General features: G+C 40.2%; 1 protein-coding gene across 2 annotated transcripts in view; it reads left to right on the top strand.

Annotated features, from left to right (window-relative positions):
* The first annotated feature begins 854 nt into the window (after nt 1–854).
* rxraa (retinoid X receptor, alpha a) overlaps nt 855–12,759 on the top strand; it is a 115,101-nt gene continuing 103,196 nt past the window's right edge. Inside the window, exon 1 of one of the 2 annotated variants that reach the window (XM_080876472.1) lies at nt 855–1,282. In XM_080876472.1, the coding sequence (XP_080732598.1) occupies nt 1,255–1,282 (28 nt within the window). In that variant the 5' untranslated portion in view covers nt 855–1,254. The remainder of the gene's footprint in view (nt 1,283–12,759) is intronic. The other variant, XM_080876473.1, reaches the window with a different exon arrangement.

Consider the following 12,759-nt stretch of genomic DNA (forward strand, 5'->3'; position numbering starts at 1 on the left):
ATCCACTGGCACTGCACAGATATGGCACAGAGAACAATAACAGAGGAATGATCTAGACTGCACATTGGCCTAATGCAGTGAGGGTTATGCAAATGAGTGTGCTACTGCTTGCTGTAAAGCTACAGCCTAGAGGGGATTCTGTGACTCTAACCTAAACTTTTTTTATATCTGTGATAAATGCATATTTTGTCCTTTCTAATTTTTCCTTTTTAGAAAGCTAGAGTAGGAATTTAATACATATGACCAGATGTACAGTGGAAGGAGTTGAGGGAAGTAGTGAGAAGTCTTTCCTTGCCCTTTTTTCTTATTGGCCTTCACGATGTATAAATATAATAACTCATTGTTAAGAGTTGGAGTGTGTAGTAATACTCAGTTTCCTTTTTTTCACTGGTTAAAATTTGATTTGTTGAGTATCTAGTGGCAGGAGAAGAAATGTATGGCTTTGTTGACTTTTTCATTCACCATTTGAATGCGCAGAACATTGAAAGAAGAATGTCAAATGTCCTCTTACCAGAGTTTCAAAAAAGTGACTTAAATCTATAAAAGCACATATGAGATGGGACTTAGATTGGTTACAATTCCACCAAAATCCCAGTTCCGGTTGTGTAGCTCAATGTGCTTTTCGTGTTTTCATTTCGTGTTGCCCTCGGCAGTGAGTAAATGCGGTTGAAAAATGTGTCTGCTGAGCCAATAGCCGAGGTTCAACACGTGTGACCAGGTTAAAATAACAAGAGATAAGCGGTGGAAAAAGTAAGTAGCTGCTACTCAGCTGCTGAACTGATTCCACTTGATTTCGAAAACTTTCATATTCGGAATGGACTGCGCCGTGCGGTCTCGTCCACCCTTCTTTACACGCTGCTCATTTCAAAGTTCACGCAGCGAGCCTCCAGTTTCTCTCCGTGTCGCTGCAGCCCGGTCTACGTTTGTGGGAGTACCCCCTGCGCAGGTCCCTTTTGCAGTGCAGATCCAGTAGTTGGAGTTGTACACTGAGCGTGAGAGGGAGAGGAAAGGAGTGTGAGCGCAGCAGCAGAGTGAGCAAACAGAGGTTGAGACATTAGGTTATCTTCGGAGACCATCACACATCGATCTGTCACTTTTACCGCTTTGAGCAAATTCTGTCTTCTTCGAGAAGTCAACAGCAGCAGCAGCAGCAGCGCCCTGGTCTGGTCTATTCGAGCAGCCGCCTGTAGAAAAAAACAGAAAACTCCCAAACGCGGTGGTTTCAGCTGGCATGAGCTAACCTACGAGTTAGACATGGAAACCAAACCATTCTTGTCATTGGGTAAGTTTGTTTGTTTAATGACATTGCATCGTTTTAATATGAACGCGGTAGTTTTGTGATCGCACTTGAGTCCGTATATTAGTGTGCAACGTGTCTTCGCTCTGCGTCTCTTTGTCTTTTTCTGATATTTTTTTTGCCCCCTTTTCTGTCTTTTGACAGCGCGTGGAGCGAGTTGCCAAAATGCATCTACACGTTTGGGGCTGTTGACGCGGCGGAGCGGCCGTGGCTGTACAGAATTTTACCTCCGACGCGGACTTGTAGTTTATCTTTGTGTCAAAGCAGACTTATCCTCGCGGTGTTGCGCTTATAATTCAGCCGTTTGAGCTGATGACATTTGGCTGTGATACAGATGACAACGCTCGCTGTAGAGCGCGCATTCCTCGCGTGCGCTGCTGTGAAATCAACTCTAGAAAGAAAAAAAGAAGCAAGAAAACTTTACGCTTTGACTTTGGCCGTCGACACTTTTGTAAGTTTCATGAGGGGGAAAAATGCACACCGAGGTGAAGCTTTAAACTAGCAAGCAGGTATTGATAAATTATACGCGTAACAGACACATGTACCTTTTAGAGGACGGGCAATGTATTTATTTGTTTATGTTTTTTTAACTTATGTTACCATCCTTAAAGCAGAATATGCCTCGCTTTTGCGTTGTGGAAGTCTAGCGGTGCGTTGTGTTGAAGTGGCAGTCCTTAATAAAACATAAAGGAAAACAAAAAAACGTGACTTGGTTTACCTCGCGGCTAAATTGACTTCCGTTTGTACTTGTGGTTTAAACAGGCAGTATAAAACTTGGCTCCCGAGCTTAAAATTCTCCTAACATTGCCTGACATCTCCTAGCACACTGCTCAGGTAAACGAACTACTGGCAACCTGAGGCCAGCACACACAGGTGACACAGGTGTAGGAACCTCTGAGTATAGTTTTGTTTGTGTTTTTTAAAGGAGGTGAATTTTCCACTTAAGGTCTCCGTTTGTGAAGGGTCCTGTATGTGACAAATGTCACATTAGTCACATTAATTTTCCAGAAAGTAAAGGAGAACAGGGTATTTACACAGGAGTAATAATTTCTAGTAGCTGATGCAACATATTTTTAATAAGTGCCTGTGTTTTTGTTTAGATCTAATGTTTAAATATTTGGGTCATTTGCATTTTTCCAGCTTAAAGACACAGAACAACGTAAATCATTAATTATGACTGCTACTGTAAGTTTGTCAAAGTGAATGAAACAGACCCTTGTCCCCTGTTCCAGACGGGCACAGAGCTGTAGGCGAGCCCTTTTTATTGTGTCTGCTGCACTTTCATGGGGGCATCGTGTTACACCTTGACACATATCATCAGCTGCCTGTATGCACCAAGGAGATTCACAGGGACTTCTGAGGCACTGGGCGGCTTTCTTCAGTTACAGGCCTCGCTTGCTGACACTGTTGCCACAGCGCCCTTTATGTGGCTTCTCAGAAATACGCTAAACCGCCAGTGTGACACACACTGACAGGCTGTTATTACAGGTGCAAGTGTATTGTGTGTCCATGCTGAAAGTGATTCAAGTTTCACTTTACCTAATTGAGCACCAGAGTGGTCCGTGGAGCGTATATGGAAAACAAAGTGGTATCTGAAAGTCTGTGGTATCTGGCTGGTGTAAGGCTCGACACTTTCCCATCAGAGTTGGCCCACATCTTTCCCTTCAAGCTGCGCTACGTGCTGTATCAGCAACTTCTTCATCGCCTATAGTCTTAATCTGTGTGTCCTTAAATTGCCGTTTATTTTTGCACTTGCTCTATCAAAGGTCCACTCGAGCGCTTATTGTTAATTCAAGGACGCCGTTATCTGCAAAGTCCTTGAATTTATTGATTAAGCGCTTACCCGGGTAATTATCTGTCATACCACATTAGAAATTGTGATACTGTTTCAGATGACACACGGTACATTTTACAATTATAGATCGCTTGTTGGCTGCGATGACGACACCTCTCTTTGGCACCGTATGTCCAGTACTGGATGCTCATGCGCTGCCTAATCCCACTGTCTACCATCCTCCATTCATATCTGGCAATAAACTGTGGCGACTGAATGGATGACATTAAAAGGAGAATGTGTCCTTTTGTCCGAGAATTACTGGGCTTAGAGTCTGTCAGTGAAATAAACATTTTGGAACATGAAAGGAAAGGAGAGGTTTTTAACCATGCCGAATTCAAGTCTTTTTTCCTCTCAAAGTCATTTGCTCCATAAGTATTGAGTGTCTGTTTGGTTGATTATTTCATGGCTAATATGTCAACATCTAGGAAGTCTTTCTTAATGAAATCTCACCAGCTAAATGTTGTGCGTGCCCGGCTATTATTGGTCATATTGACTTTTGTTTATAATTAATTATATCAGTGGTCGAAAATGAGAAGATGCTGTAGAGTATGTTATTCACAGTGTAGTGCATTCAGAGGCACATTTGGACAATTAAATAAAATTGTCCTGATTACAGTAAGTCACAGACTACTGTAAGAAATGTAGAGCCATATTTATAATTAATTGTGTATTTGATGCATCAAATATATAGCATAGCATCTTTACTTATAACGCACTAAAATTAAAAAATAATATAATTAATAAGAAACGTAATAAGAGACATCAACAAGTCCTGCTGTGCTGAAAGCCAAGGTAAATAGATATGTTTTAAGACGTGATTTAAAAACAGCAAATATGTATATGATGGAAACAGATGAAATGTTTCCAAACAGAAAAAAGTCTTTAACAAAAGAATTGATTTAATAAAAACAAAACAAAACTAATTGACAAGTATATCAGTTTGTGGTTTTCACATTTACCTAACAAGTGAAAGATTCCTGGTTTGATTGTGGGAGCTGTTCACAAAGTGTGGTGACTCTTTGTGAATAAGACAGCGATAAAGTTCCCTTTTGCTAATTTTAGTCTGCCTTTCAGATCACTCAGATCAATTTTTTAAGTAATTTTTGGCCCGCTTCATTTTAGATGTTGTCTGTATAGTGAGTTGTGCTTCAAGCAGATGCAGAATTTAAAAAGAAAAAAGAAAAAAAAAGTTTGGTGATAGACGTTGCATGCAAGGTGCAGGGTGTTACTTTTTATAATGAAACTTTGTTTTATTCAGGCATGGTAGTCAAATTACTGTCTGCATGGTAGCGATGGTGTAGAACTGAAAAAAAGTTCAGTCAGACCTGTATTTCAAACAAGGCTACCTGGGCATACAGTCCCAATAAACACAAGCATATTCCTAAACTATGTTGATGTAAAATTCTAATTTCCCTTTGTAGTCATTAATGGGACTAAATTTAATATCCTTTATTTAAAGCCATGGTTGCGTGATGCTTTGATCACAGTGCACACGTTTACATTTGGGATGGACTTGACTAGCTGCATTCTTTTCCTAATTAATAGGTGTCACTGCTAACAATAATACACTACTGCATCGTTGGAATCACAATAGAGAGAGTAACAATATGAAGTACATCATTCAGACACACACACATCTTTAGGTTTTCAACAGTTTTCTACTAAAAAGTCTCATCTTTTCCAGCTGTTGCAGCAGTCTCCCTCCACTACTCATGCACCGTTGCCTTTGCGCCACCTTTTCTGCGCACGAGGGTTCAAAAATTGGGAGATATCTGGCTAGCCAAAGTGCCACCAAAGTGAGCTGTAATCACATGGTGGCAAGCACAAACTAAGCTTAACACTATTGCAAAGCGTCTGATTGCTCACTCTAGGCCTGCTGAAGAGGTGTTTGTTGTTTTTCCCGAGTTCAATGGAGCTAAACTCTTTGGTGCTTTCTGTTTGAGGGAACATAAGGTACCCCCATCATACATAGTCACAGATGTGCACAATCAATGAAGTTCATGGTGTTTGATGAAAAAGTGAGATTTGCAGTGGTAGTGGTTGATGAGGAGGCGGGGTGGGGGTTCTGAAGGCTACATTCCTTTTCTGGCAGTAACTCAGGAACAAAGCGAATACTGCAAGAAGCTGTGTGTCTGGAGGGTGTGTGTGTGTGTGTGTGTGTGTGTGTGGTGGTGGGAGTGGGCTGATGGAATTACACTGCCAAAAGCATTTGGCCAAGTTTGTCTTTTACGGCCGTCCAGTTTTTTGTTCCTGATGTGATGCTTTTGCTCCCCTTTTGAGGAAAAAGGGGCTGCAGCTGTCATTTTTATTGGAGGGGTTTTATTGCAAGACTTAATGGCTTAAAGTGACATCTCTCTCTCTCCAGCTCCTTTCTCTTTTTCTCCTCTCCCAGACTCACCCACAAGGCCTCTTACTCAAGCAAATCAAAGAAAATGTGCTCACCTTCTACGTGCCCGCCCTTCACTTTCCCACCCATCACCCATGCCATCATCCAAACCTAACTATATGAGAGGAAAAAAATAGATTTATGTTCAGTTTTGAGCGCACCAAACACATGTAGACCAGAAAGTGTTTTGTTTTTTTGCTTTTTTTTTTTTTTTTTTTTTTTAAAGGAACATCTGTGCTGATCAGTAATTATACTTCATGACTAAGAAGCCACACTGGCTTCAGATAAAACCGTGCATATTTAGTCTGTCACGCTTTTCTCTCCATCTCTGTTCTGCAGCCCACACTTGTTTATGTTCTAAACATAGTACGAATCAGAAAGTGCTTGGAGCCTTTCTAATGCACAAATCATGGAATGATTCAAAGGCTCGTTAATTATTTGTGTAAGAAGCTCCTTGCTCACAGGAGGTCTTTATTGATTGTGGCCACACTGAACTTTGCACCACAGACCTTGACCTTTGCTCCCCATATACTTGATCATTTAAAGAATTTGCCTTTGGCATTTGATCTGGCCTTTAAAAATTTTAAAGACAGTAGCGCGTAGTTTTTCTTTATTTTCTTCACCTTTCTTTTTTGAGTAACCTTTTCTTCATTTTTTTTTATATTCCTATCTTTTTGATAGGATCTTAGATCGACTAAGGATGAGTCTATTTATAAAATGCTAATAGACGAGTGCCACAAATGCTCAGAGCCCAAGGTGACCTTGACCCACTGCTTACATGTTCTACTCAATCAAAGAGCAGAAAGGTCAAAATATATATATATATATATATATATATATATATATATAAATATAAATAAATAAAAGCAGTAGCAAAAAAGCACGTATTTTAGTGCTTGAATGGGAGAATATTTCTTATATATTATTCATGCAGCCACTAACTGCTTAATTGTTGTTGATTAAATCGACTTCATCATTTACAGCCACACTTTGTTCAGAAATTGGTCGTTGCTGTGAGCACTTATGTGTTCTGTATTGCAATCTTGTGAGCTCGACTGGTCTCGGGGTTTATTGCAGGTCCTGAGAGTGTCTGAATGGCTTTTCTGTGGGCTGGCATTATTCAGGGTGCGTACAGCCACTCTTTTGAAGTGGAAACGGAGTCTCTGTGGGGATTTGACCAGATCACACTCATAATTCGAATTGAGAGCAAGGTCGGTTTGCCCTACTCAAGCCAAAACTCTCTTTTCTGTGTGCATCGCAAAAAAGAATAGGAAAAGGACAAGAAAGTCAATGCAGGCCGAGACAGTAACAATTAAAAGAAGGAATAACAAAAAGAGCGCTGGATGTTAGGCTTCTGTTATGAAATTAAGATGCTACGAGAAAACGGGGGGCTGTCAGAAGCTAACTACCCTGTCCTCTTCTGCGCATCCCTCAAGTTGGCATATTTGCAGTAATGAAAACAACTGTCGACTCTGCTTCTGCGATTGCAGTAATGCATGAAAATAACTTGTCTGTTTAGCGGTTATGATGTGTTTATTAATTATGCTATGAGCACACATGCTTTGATGAGTATTCGCTCGGGAGTGAGGACGAAAGGAGAGAATCCTAGATGTGCTGTGCTCCTCCGTGTCATTATACTTCCTCGTGCCCACTTGCTATTCCTCAAGCCACTAGTAATTGGCCCCAATGAGAACAACAGAATTTTTATTTATTTTTTAACAAATTGCTTAATTTGTTGAGTTTCATTTATACCTTTTTTTCCTACAGATCTTTGGATGGGTGTATTACCATTCATTTGTTAATTGATCAATAACCAAATGTATTTGCGCAGTCTTTTTCAAACATGTCCCACATGCGTCCGTATGTATAATATGTACATGTGCACACAGGCTGCCACAGCAGAAACGGAGTAAGATGATTAAGATTGTCTCATGCTGCTCCGTCGCAGTTTCTTTTGGAGGTCACGAGCAGTGAAAGGTGTCCCAGCGTGTCCCACGCTCTCCTTTCTCCTCTCTCCTCACCAACACCATCACCAACTCTGTTACCGTGTCTGTCACCTTGCCAGATACCATGGGGGTGGACTTTCATGCACTGCTGGGCGCAAGGCCACGAAAAGAGCATGCGAAACTCCCTGGTTATGTTCTGTATGTGCAAGTATGACTCTGTGTCAGTGGGCGGATGTTTGGGTGCAAGACAAGGCAGCAGTTTTGAGAGCAAAGAGTGAGAGTTATGTCCATTCTCACCTGTGCACCATCAAATGCGTATCTTGACTGACATCGGCCTCCTCCGCTATCTACTTTCTTGTGCTTGGGATCGCCTTGTTTGGCTTGTTTATTTTAAGCCTAATGTTCAAATGCTGTATTTGCATATGTTATATGCATAGGTGATGGTTTTAAGTTTGTTTTTTATTACCGGTATTTGTAATTTTTATTTCTTAAGTTTTTTTACTTTTAAGTTTACTACACTGTTCAATGCTGGTTTTGTCAGCATCACTAGAAATGACAGGAATAGCTGGGATTTTTGCTGAAATCTGATTTTTTTACAGAGTGAAGACATAAATGTATGTATCAACTGGTGCTCTCTGAGACTCTTAAGCTGTAGTCTTAAAAATGAAACTGGCGGTATAACCATTACTTTCAGGCAGTTTATTTCACAAAATACTTAAAAATATGAGTAACACAACATTTCATGAAGCTACCAGCTGACTCCACACTACTGTCCTCTGAACCTTGTGCTACTGACTGAAACAACCCCAGACACATTATTCTACATTATGTCTTGTTAAAAAATATATAGTGTGCATGTGCATTTATGATGCATCAGTGTTATATTTGAATTAACTATAGAATATAGATAGATATTGGTCTGATCCTGATTTCCAAAAGTAGAAAGTTTGGGCCTACAAAGCTGCACATCAGCAGTAGGTGCAGGTGAGCTAGTACAGCATGGAGGGTGACGACAACAAAAGGCTGAAAACAGTTTGGAAATATTTCATGGCGGCATTTCTTTTTATGCTGGCAGATTGAGGTTAACTGAGTTGACACGACTGAAAACCTCAGACGATGACACTTTCCTCGCCGGGCTTCTCTCTCTATCTCACTCTCTTTAAAATGGGAGTAACACTTTTTTTTTACACTTAAGATTACATAATGAGTTTTTGTCAACTTGTTTAATGTTATTTCACTTCCTCTGTGTTTTATCAGCTTCACTCCACACACGGCTCATGTGTTGGAGAAACAGTGATAGTAGTGAAAAGAGAAAGGTGCAGTTGTAAATAACAGTCGTAGTCACTGCAGTAATGTGACTCCCACTGAATAAATATCAATTCACAAATGTATATGTTTGGATATAATTTATATGTATATATTCACACATAAAAGAATGATCCCCAGATTCTAATTTGAATCACAAACTTTGTCCCTCAGTTTTTGTACTATTCCCAGCCAGGTACTACTGCCGTGAAATGAAACGAGCCAAGCTGGACTCACAGTGTCAAATCTGAGACAAGCTCAAACTCAAACTTCAAATTTAGACAGAGAATCTGTATGTGCTTACTTTGAACACACGGAGAAGCTTTTGAACCTGGAAAATTAACTTGTATGCGAATAGTCACAATATAAAATAGGCCCATACAGAATAAGGCATAGTGGCCCATGGGTGCAAACACGGGTACCTTATAATAACCAGTGACTCACTTCTCTAACATTGTGTTTCTGCCGTCTACACATTTTCAGGGGACCTCATAGATTTAATGTTATCCCAGTGTTAATCAGAAAAAATGGTATTATCAAGTATTGTAATATTCCCAAAATAAAAGAAAAGTTCTGAAGCTTATTTTCTTCCTCGTCTAGAAAACTCGTTAACTCCTCATAAGCCCTTTTTATTTTAACAGTTCTTCACCTTAGGAGCTCAAGCATCTTTTCAATCAACTTTTATTAGGATTTATCCTAAATTTTAGGGGGAATTGATGGAACATTGTATTATTTTTTTGGATTTGCATCATTAGCACTAATCGAAGCACTATGATGCCACATTGTACAATCATATTACGAGACCTACTCATTAATAATTTGTGCTATTGTATCAGAACAAACGCTTCTGCTTACTTGACAAATATGACATTATGGGTTTTATTGGTCATTTGTTTGGGAAATTAGCAGTGGTCACTGGAAAAAATGAATGTCCTCATATCAGCTAAATGACTGTGCTTGCTGTTCACAACTGCCTCAATTGCAGAAAATGATTATATTGTTGATAGTGGCAGTTTTACAGTAGCCACGAGCAAGACTGTTCTTTTTTTCCCTGTATTGATTATTATACATTAATAATATATATACATTTGCTCCCAGTTGCCACGCACTCCAAATGTCCACATTTGCATTAACTGCCATCCTGTTCAGTTTCTCTAAATATGAAGATTACAGCACTCTATTTTCTTTGTGTTATTGTACAATATAAAGAGCCTTGATGCAAATGTTGTTGTTGTTTGGTGTTCTATAAATACATAAAAACAAAATTTTTGAAATATAATATAGAAATATGTAAAAATCAAATTCCATTGAATTGAATAAATCTTAAAAAATAAAAGTGATTTTATATTGCCAGTCTTGTGATGCTAGTTACTTACAGAAATCTGTAGTTTATTATTTTTGTCTTTTTGTTTTTCTTTTCCTTGGAGTCTTTCCTGCTTGAATTGAGGATAGTTGAAGCTGCTGTCCAGCTAGAGTAGTTCCTCATCCTATAACTGTGAGCTCTCAAAATACCAGGCATTAGGAAGTTTTGTTCGACTTTCATGCCCACCTTAGAATAAAAGAACTGGATTTGGGCACAACTTCTGCAGAGGCCCTTTAAATCTGCCTGGAAGATTAAAGGCTGTGACTGCAATTATGATAAACAGTAGATCTATTACAGGAACTACCTTCCAGTCTGTGTTACCGATGAGTTTGAAGATATGGAGGGATATTAGCATACGGAAGAAGATTGACAAAGGTCAGCTCAGATTTAGACTCGCAGCCTAAATATGTCTAACAAGTCGGAGCTTTCGCACTATTGCCACAGATCAGATTTTCATGCATGAAAGATACAAGTGCAGAATGATAACATGTGAGATAACAGGGCCCCTCTGTAGGCTTTTTCGTCCGCCTGCAGTAGTGAAAGACCGATTAACTGTTTGTTGACGCCTACAGGTCTAGCATGTTCATACATCCGCCCAGACTGTGGCCTCCTGGCTTAACAACACGCACCTGTGTGCTTGTGCACATGTAGACATGAACATGTGCGGATAGTCTGGAGGGTTTTGTCACCTGTGGTTACAGACCATGCTACAGCCGTCTGGTTTTAGGAATGTACTCAATGGTGCAAAGGTGGAAGGCTCTTAATAGCGCAGGGGGAGGAAGGGCTGTCTATCTAGAAAGGATTATAAAACACACACATGCACACACACACAAAGGGCAGTGCCAATATCACATAAAGACAGATGAATTTAGTGTGCTAATTATTCCACTTTTGAAAAGCACCGCATGCTTTCAAATATAACATTTTTCTACAAGTGACATTTCATCAGGAGCATTTAGGTGGCTGTTCACTCCCTTCAGCCTCAATATTCAGTGTATTTATTATAATCTATTTTAGTATTTTACTGTCCCATTTGGGAAATTTGCTTTGCAGACAGGCCTCGCAATAAAACCACACCGTAGAACCATTTAATACAAAACAATAAGGCCGCATATAACTAGACAGCCATGAAACGCATAGTAAATTGCTCTAATATAAACCCATCTTGACCACAGTGAGTCCACAATGCTGGGTGCACTTATTTCTTTTTTTAACTGAGCAAGGCTACTTAGCTACTCTAAAGTAGAATGAATGAATGCAGAAAGCGCATCAAGTGAATACCGAGTTAAATGCTTATTTAAAACCCCCTCATTGTGCAACCAAGGAAAACATTCAGGATAATGTAAATGGATTATATACATGGCTTTACATCTCTGCCTGAGTAAGGGAAGTAAGATTTTTTTTTTTTCCTCTTTCACTCTCCCACATAATCTAGAATATTGTTTGTGCTATTTAGGGGAAGAATGTTGAAAAACCAGGTTTACTAGACAGACAGACAGGCAAGCGTGCAGGTGCCGGCCGTGTCTTTGTCGTCAGCATTCTGCATACCAAAGTGCTGACAGTTGCCTGCATGAACGGCTCTGACAAGTTCAACTATCATTTGGGATGCGTTCTTCTGTTTTTAGCCCAGAACTGGAAACGGGAGAAGGCTGACGATTGAGTTGTTGTTATTGGCAGTGTTTAGATGTGTCTGTGTGCGCAAGCATGCACTTGGTCTTCAGCTTTCATATCAGATATTTTTCACTATATACATTGACTCATGTCAGTTTTTCATGACGAGCTGAAGGTGTTATTCTCGCCACGTTATAAAAAATATATTTGAGGATCCTAAAGCAGTTTCTGCCTGTGGTTGAGCATGCACATTTCATTGTGTACAAGTCTACGCATGTTGGCTTTTGTATGCCGTCGGGATGATTAACTGATGCTACAGCGTGTATGTACTGCGGGTGGAGTCCCCAACGCTGATTCATGAAGTGGTATATGTGGAGCAGATGGGAATCAGTGTGCTGTCTGGGAGAAGTAAGGTCAGGGGTTGTGGCTGGGTCACACTCTGTGGGAGAGGAGCATGCTCAGCAGAGATGACAGTGATTGTATGTAAGTGAGGGGAAGGGAGAGGTGATGGTAAGGGTGAAAATGAAAAAAGAAAAACAGATCAGTGTGAAGTCAGGGAAGAGAAAGCAGGAAGCATGTTGCCTTTATTTTGGTCCTGCTTCACTCAGTGCATGACTTTTTTCCTCATCAGCGCAGCTATTGTTAGTAACAGAGTTAATTGTTAATTGATCCAAAGAGTGATTAAAAAGAGACAGCTAATCTCCGTCTCTGTGGCACACACACACACACACACTCACACACACACACACTCACACACATATGGACTGTAGAGAATGAGAATGGATGTTTATTGCAGGATCTAGTGGATGCTAAGGTGCCGTGGGGGCTATTAAAGCCCTCACTTAAAAGGGACTATCAGGGAACAAAGATGTGTGCTGCTTGGAGGAGGAAGGGGTAGAGGGGCTGGAAAAAAAGAGAGAGAGAGAGAGAGAGAGAGAGGCCAGGCAAAGAAAGCAAAGTCCTTGGAAGAGTGAGCAGAAGGAGGGAATAAACAGAGTGAGCACATCTGGATTG

Source organism: Rhamphochromis sp. 'chilingali' (assembly GCF_963969265.1).
Source record: "Rhamphochromis sp. 'chilingali' genome assembly, chromosome: 2".
Lineage (NCBI taxonomy): Eukaryota > Metazoa > Chordata > Actinopteri > Cichliformes > Cichlidae > Rhamphochromis > Rhamphochromis sp. 'chilingali'.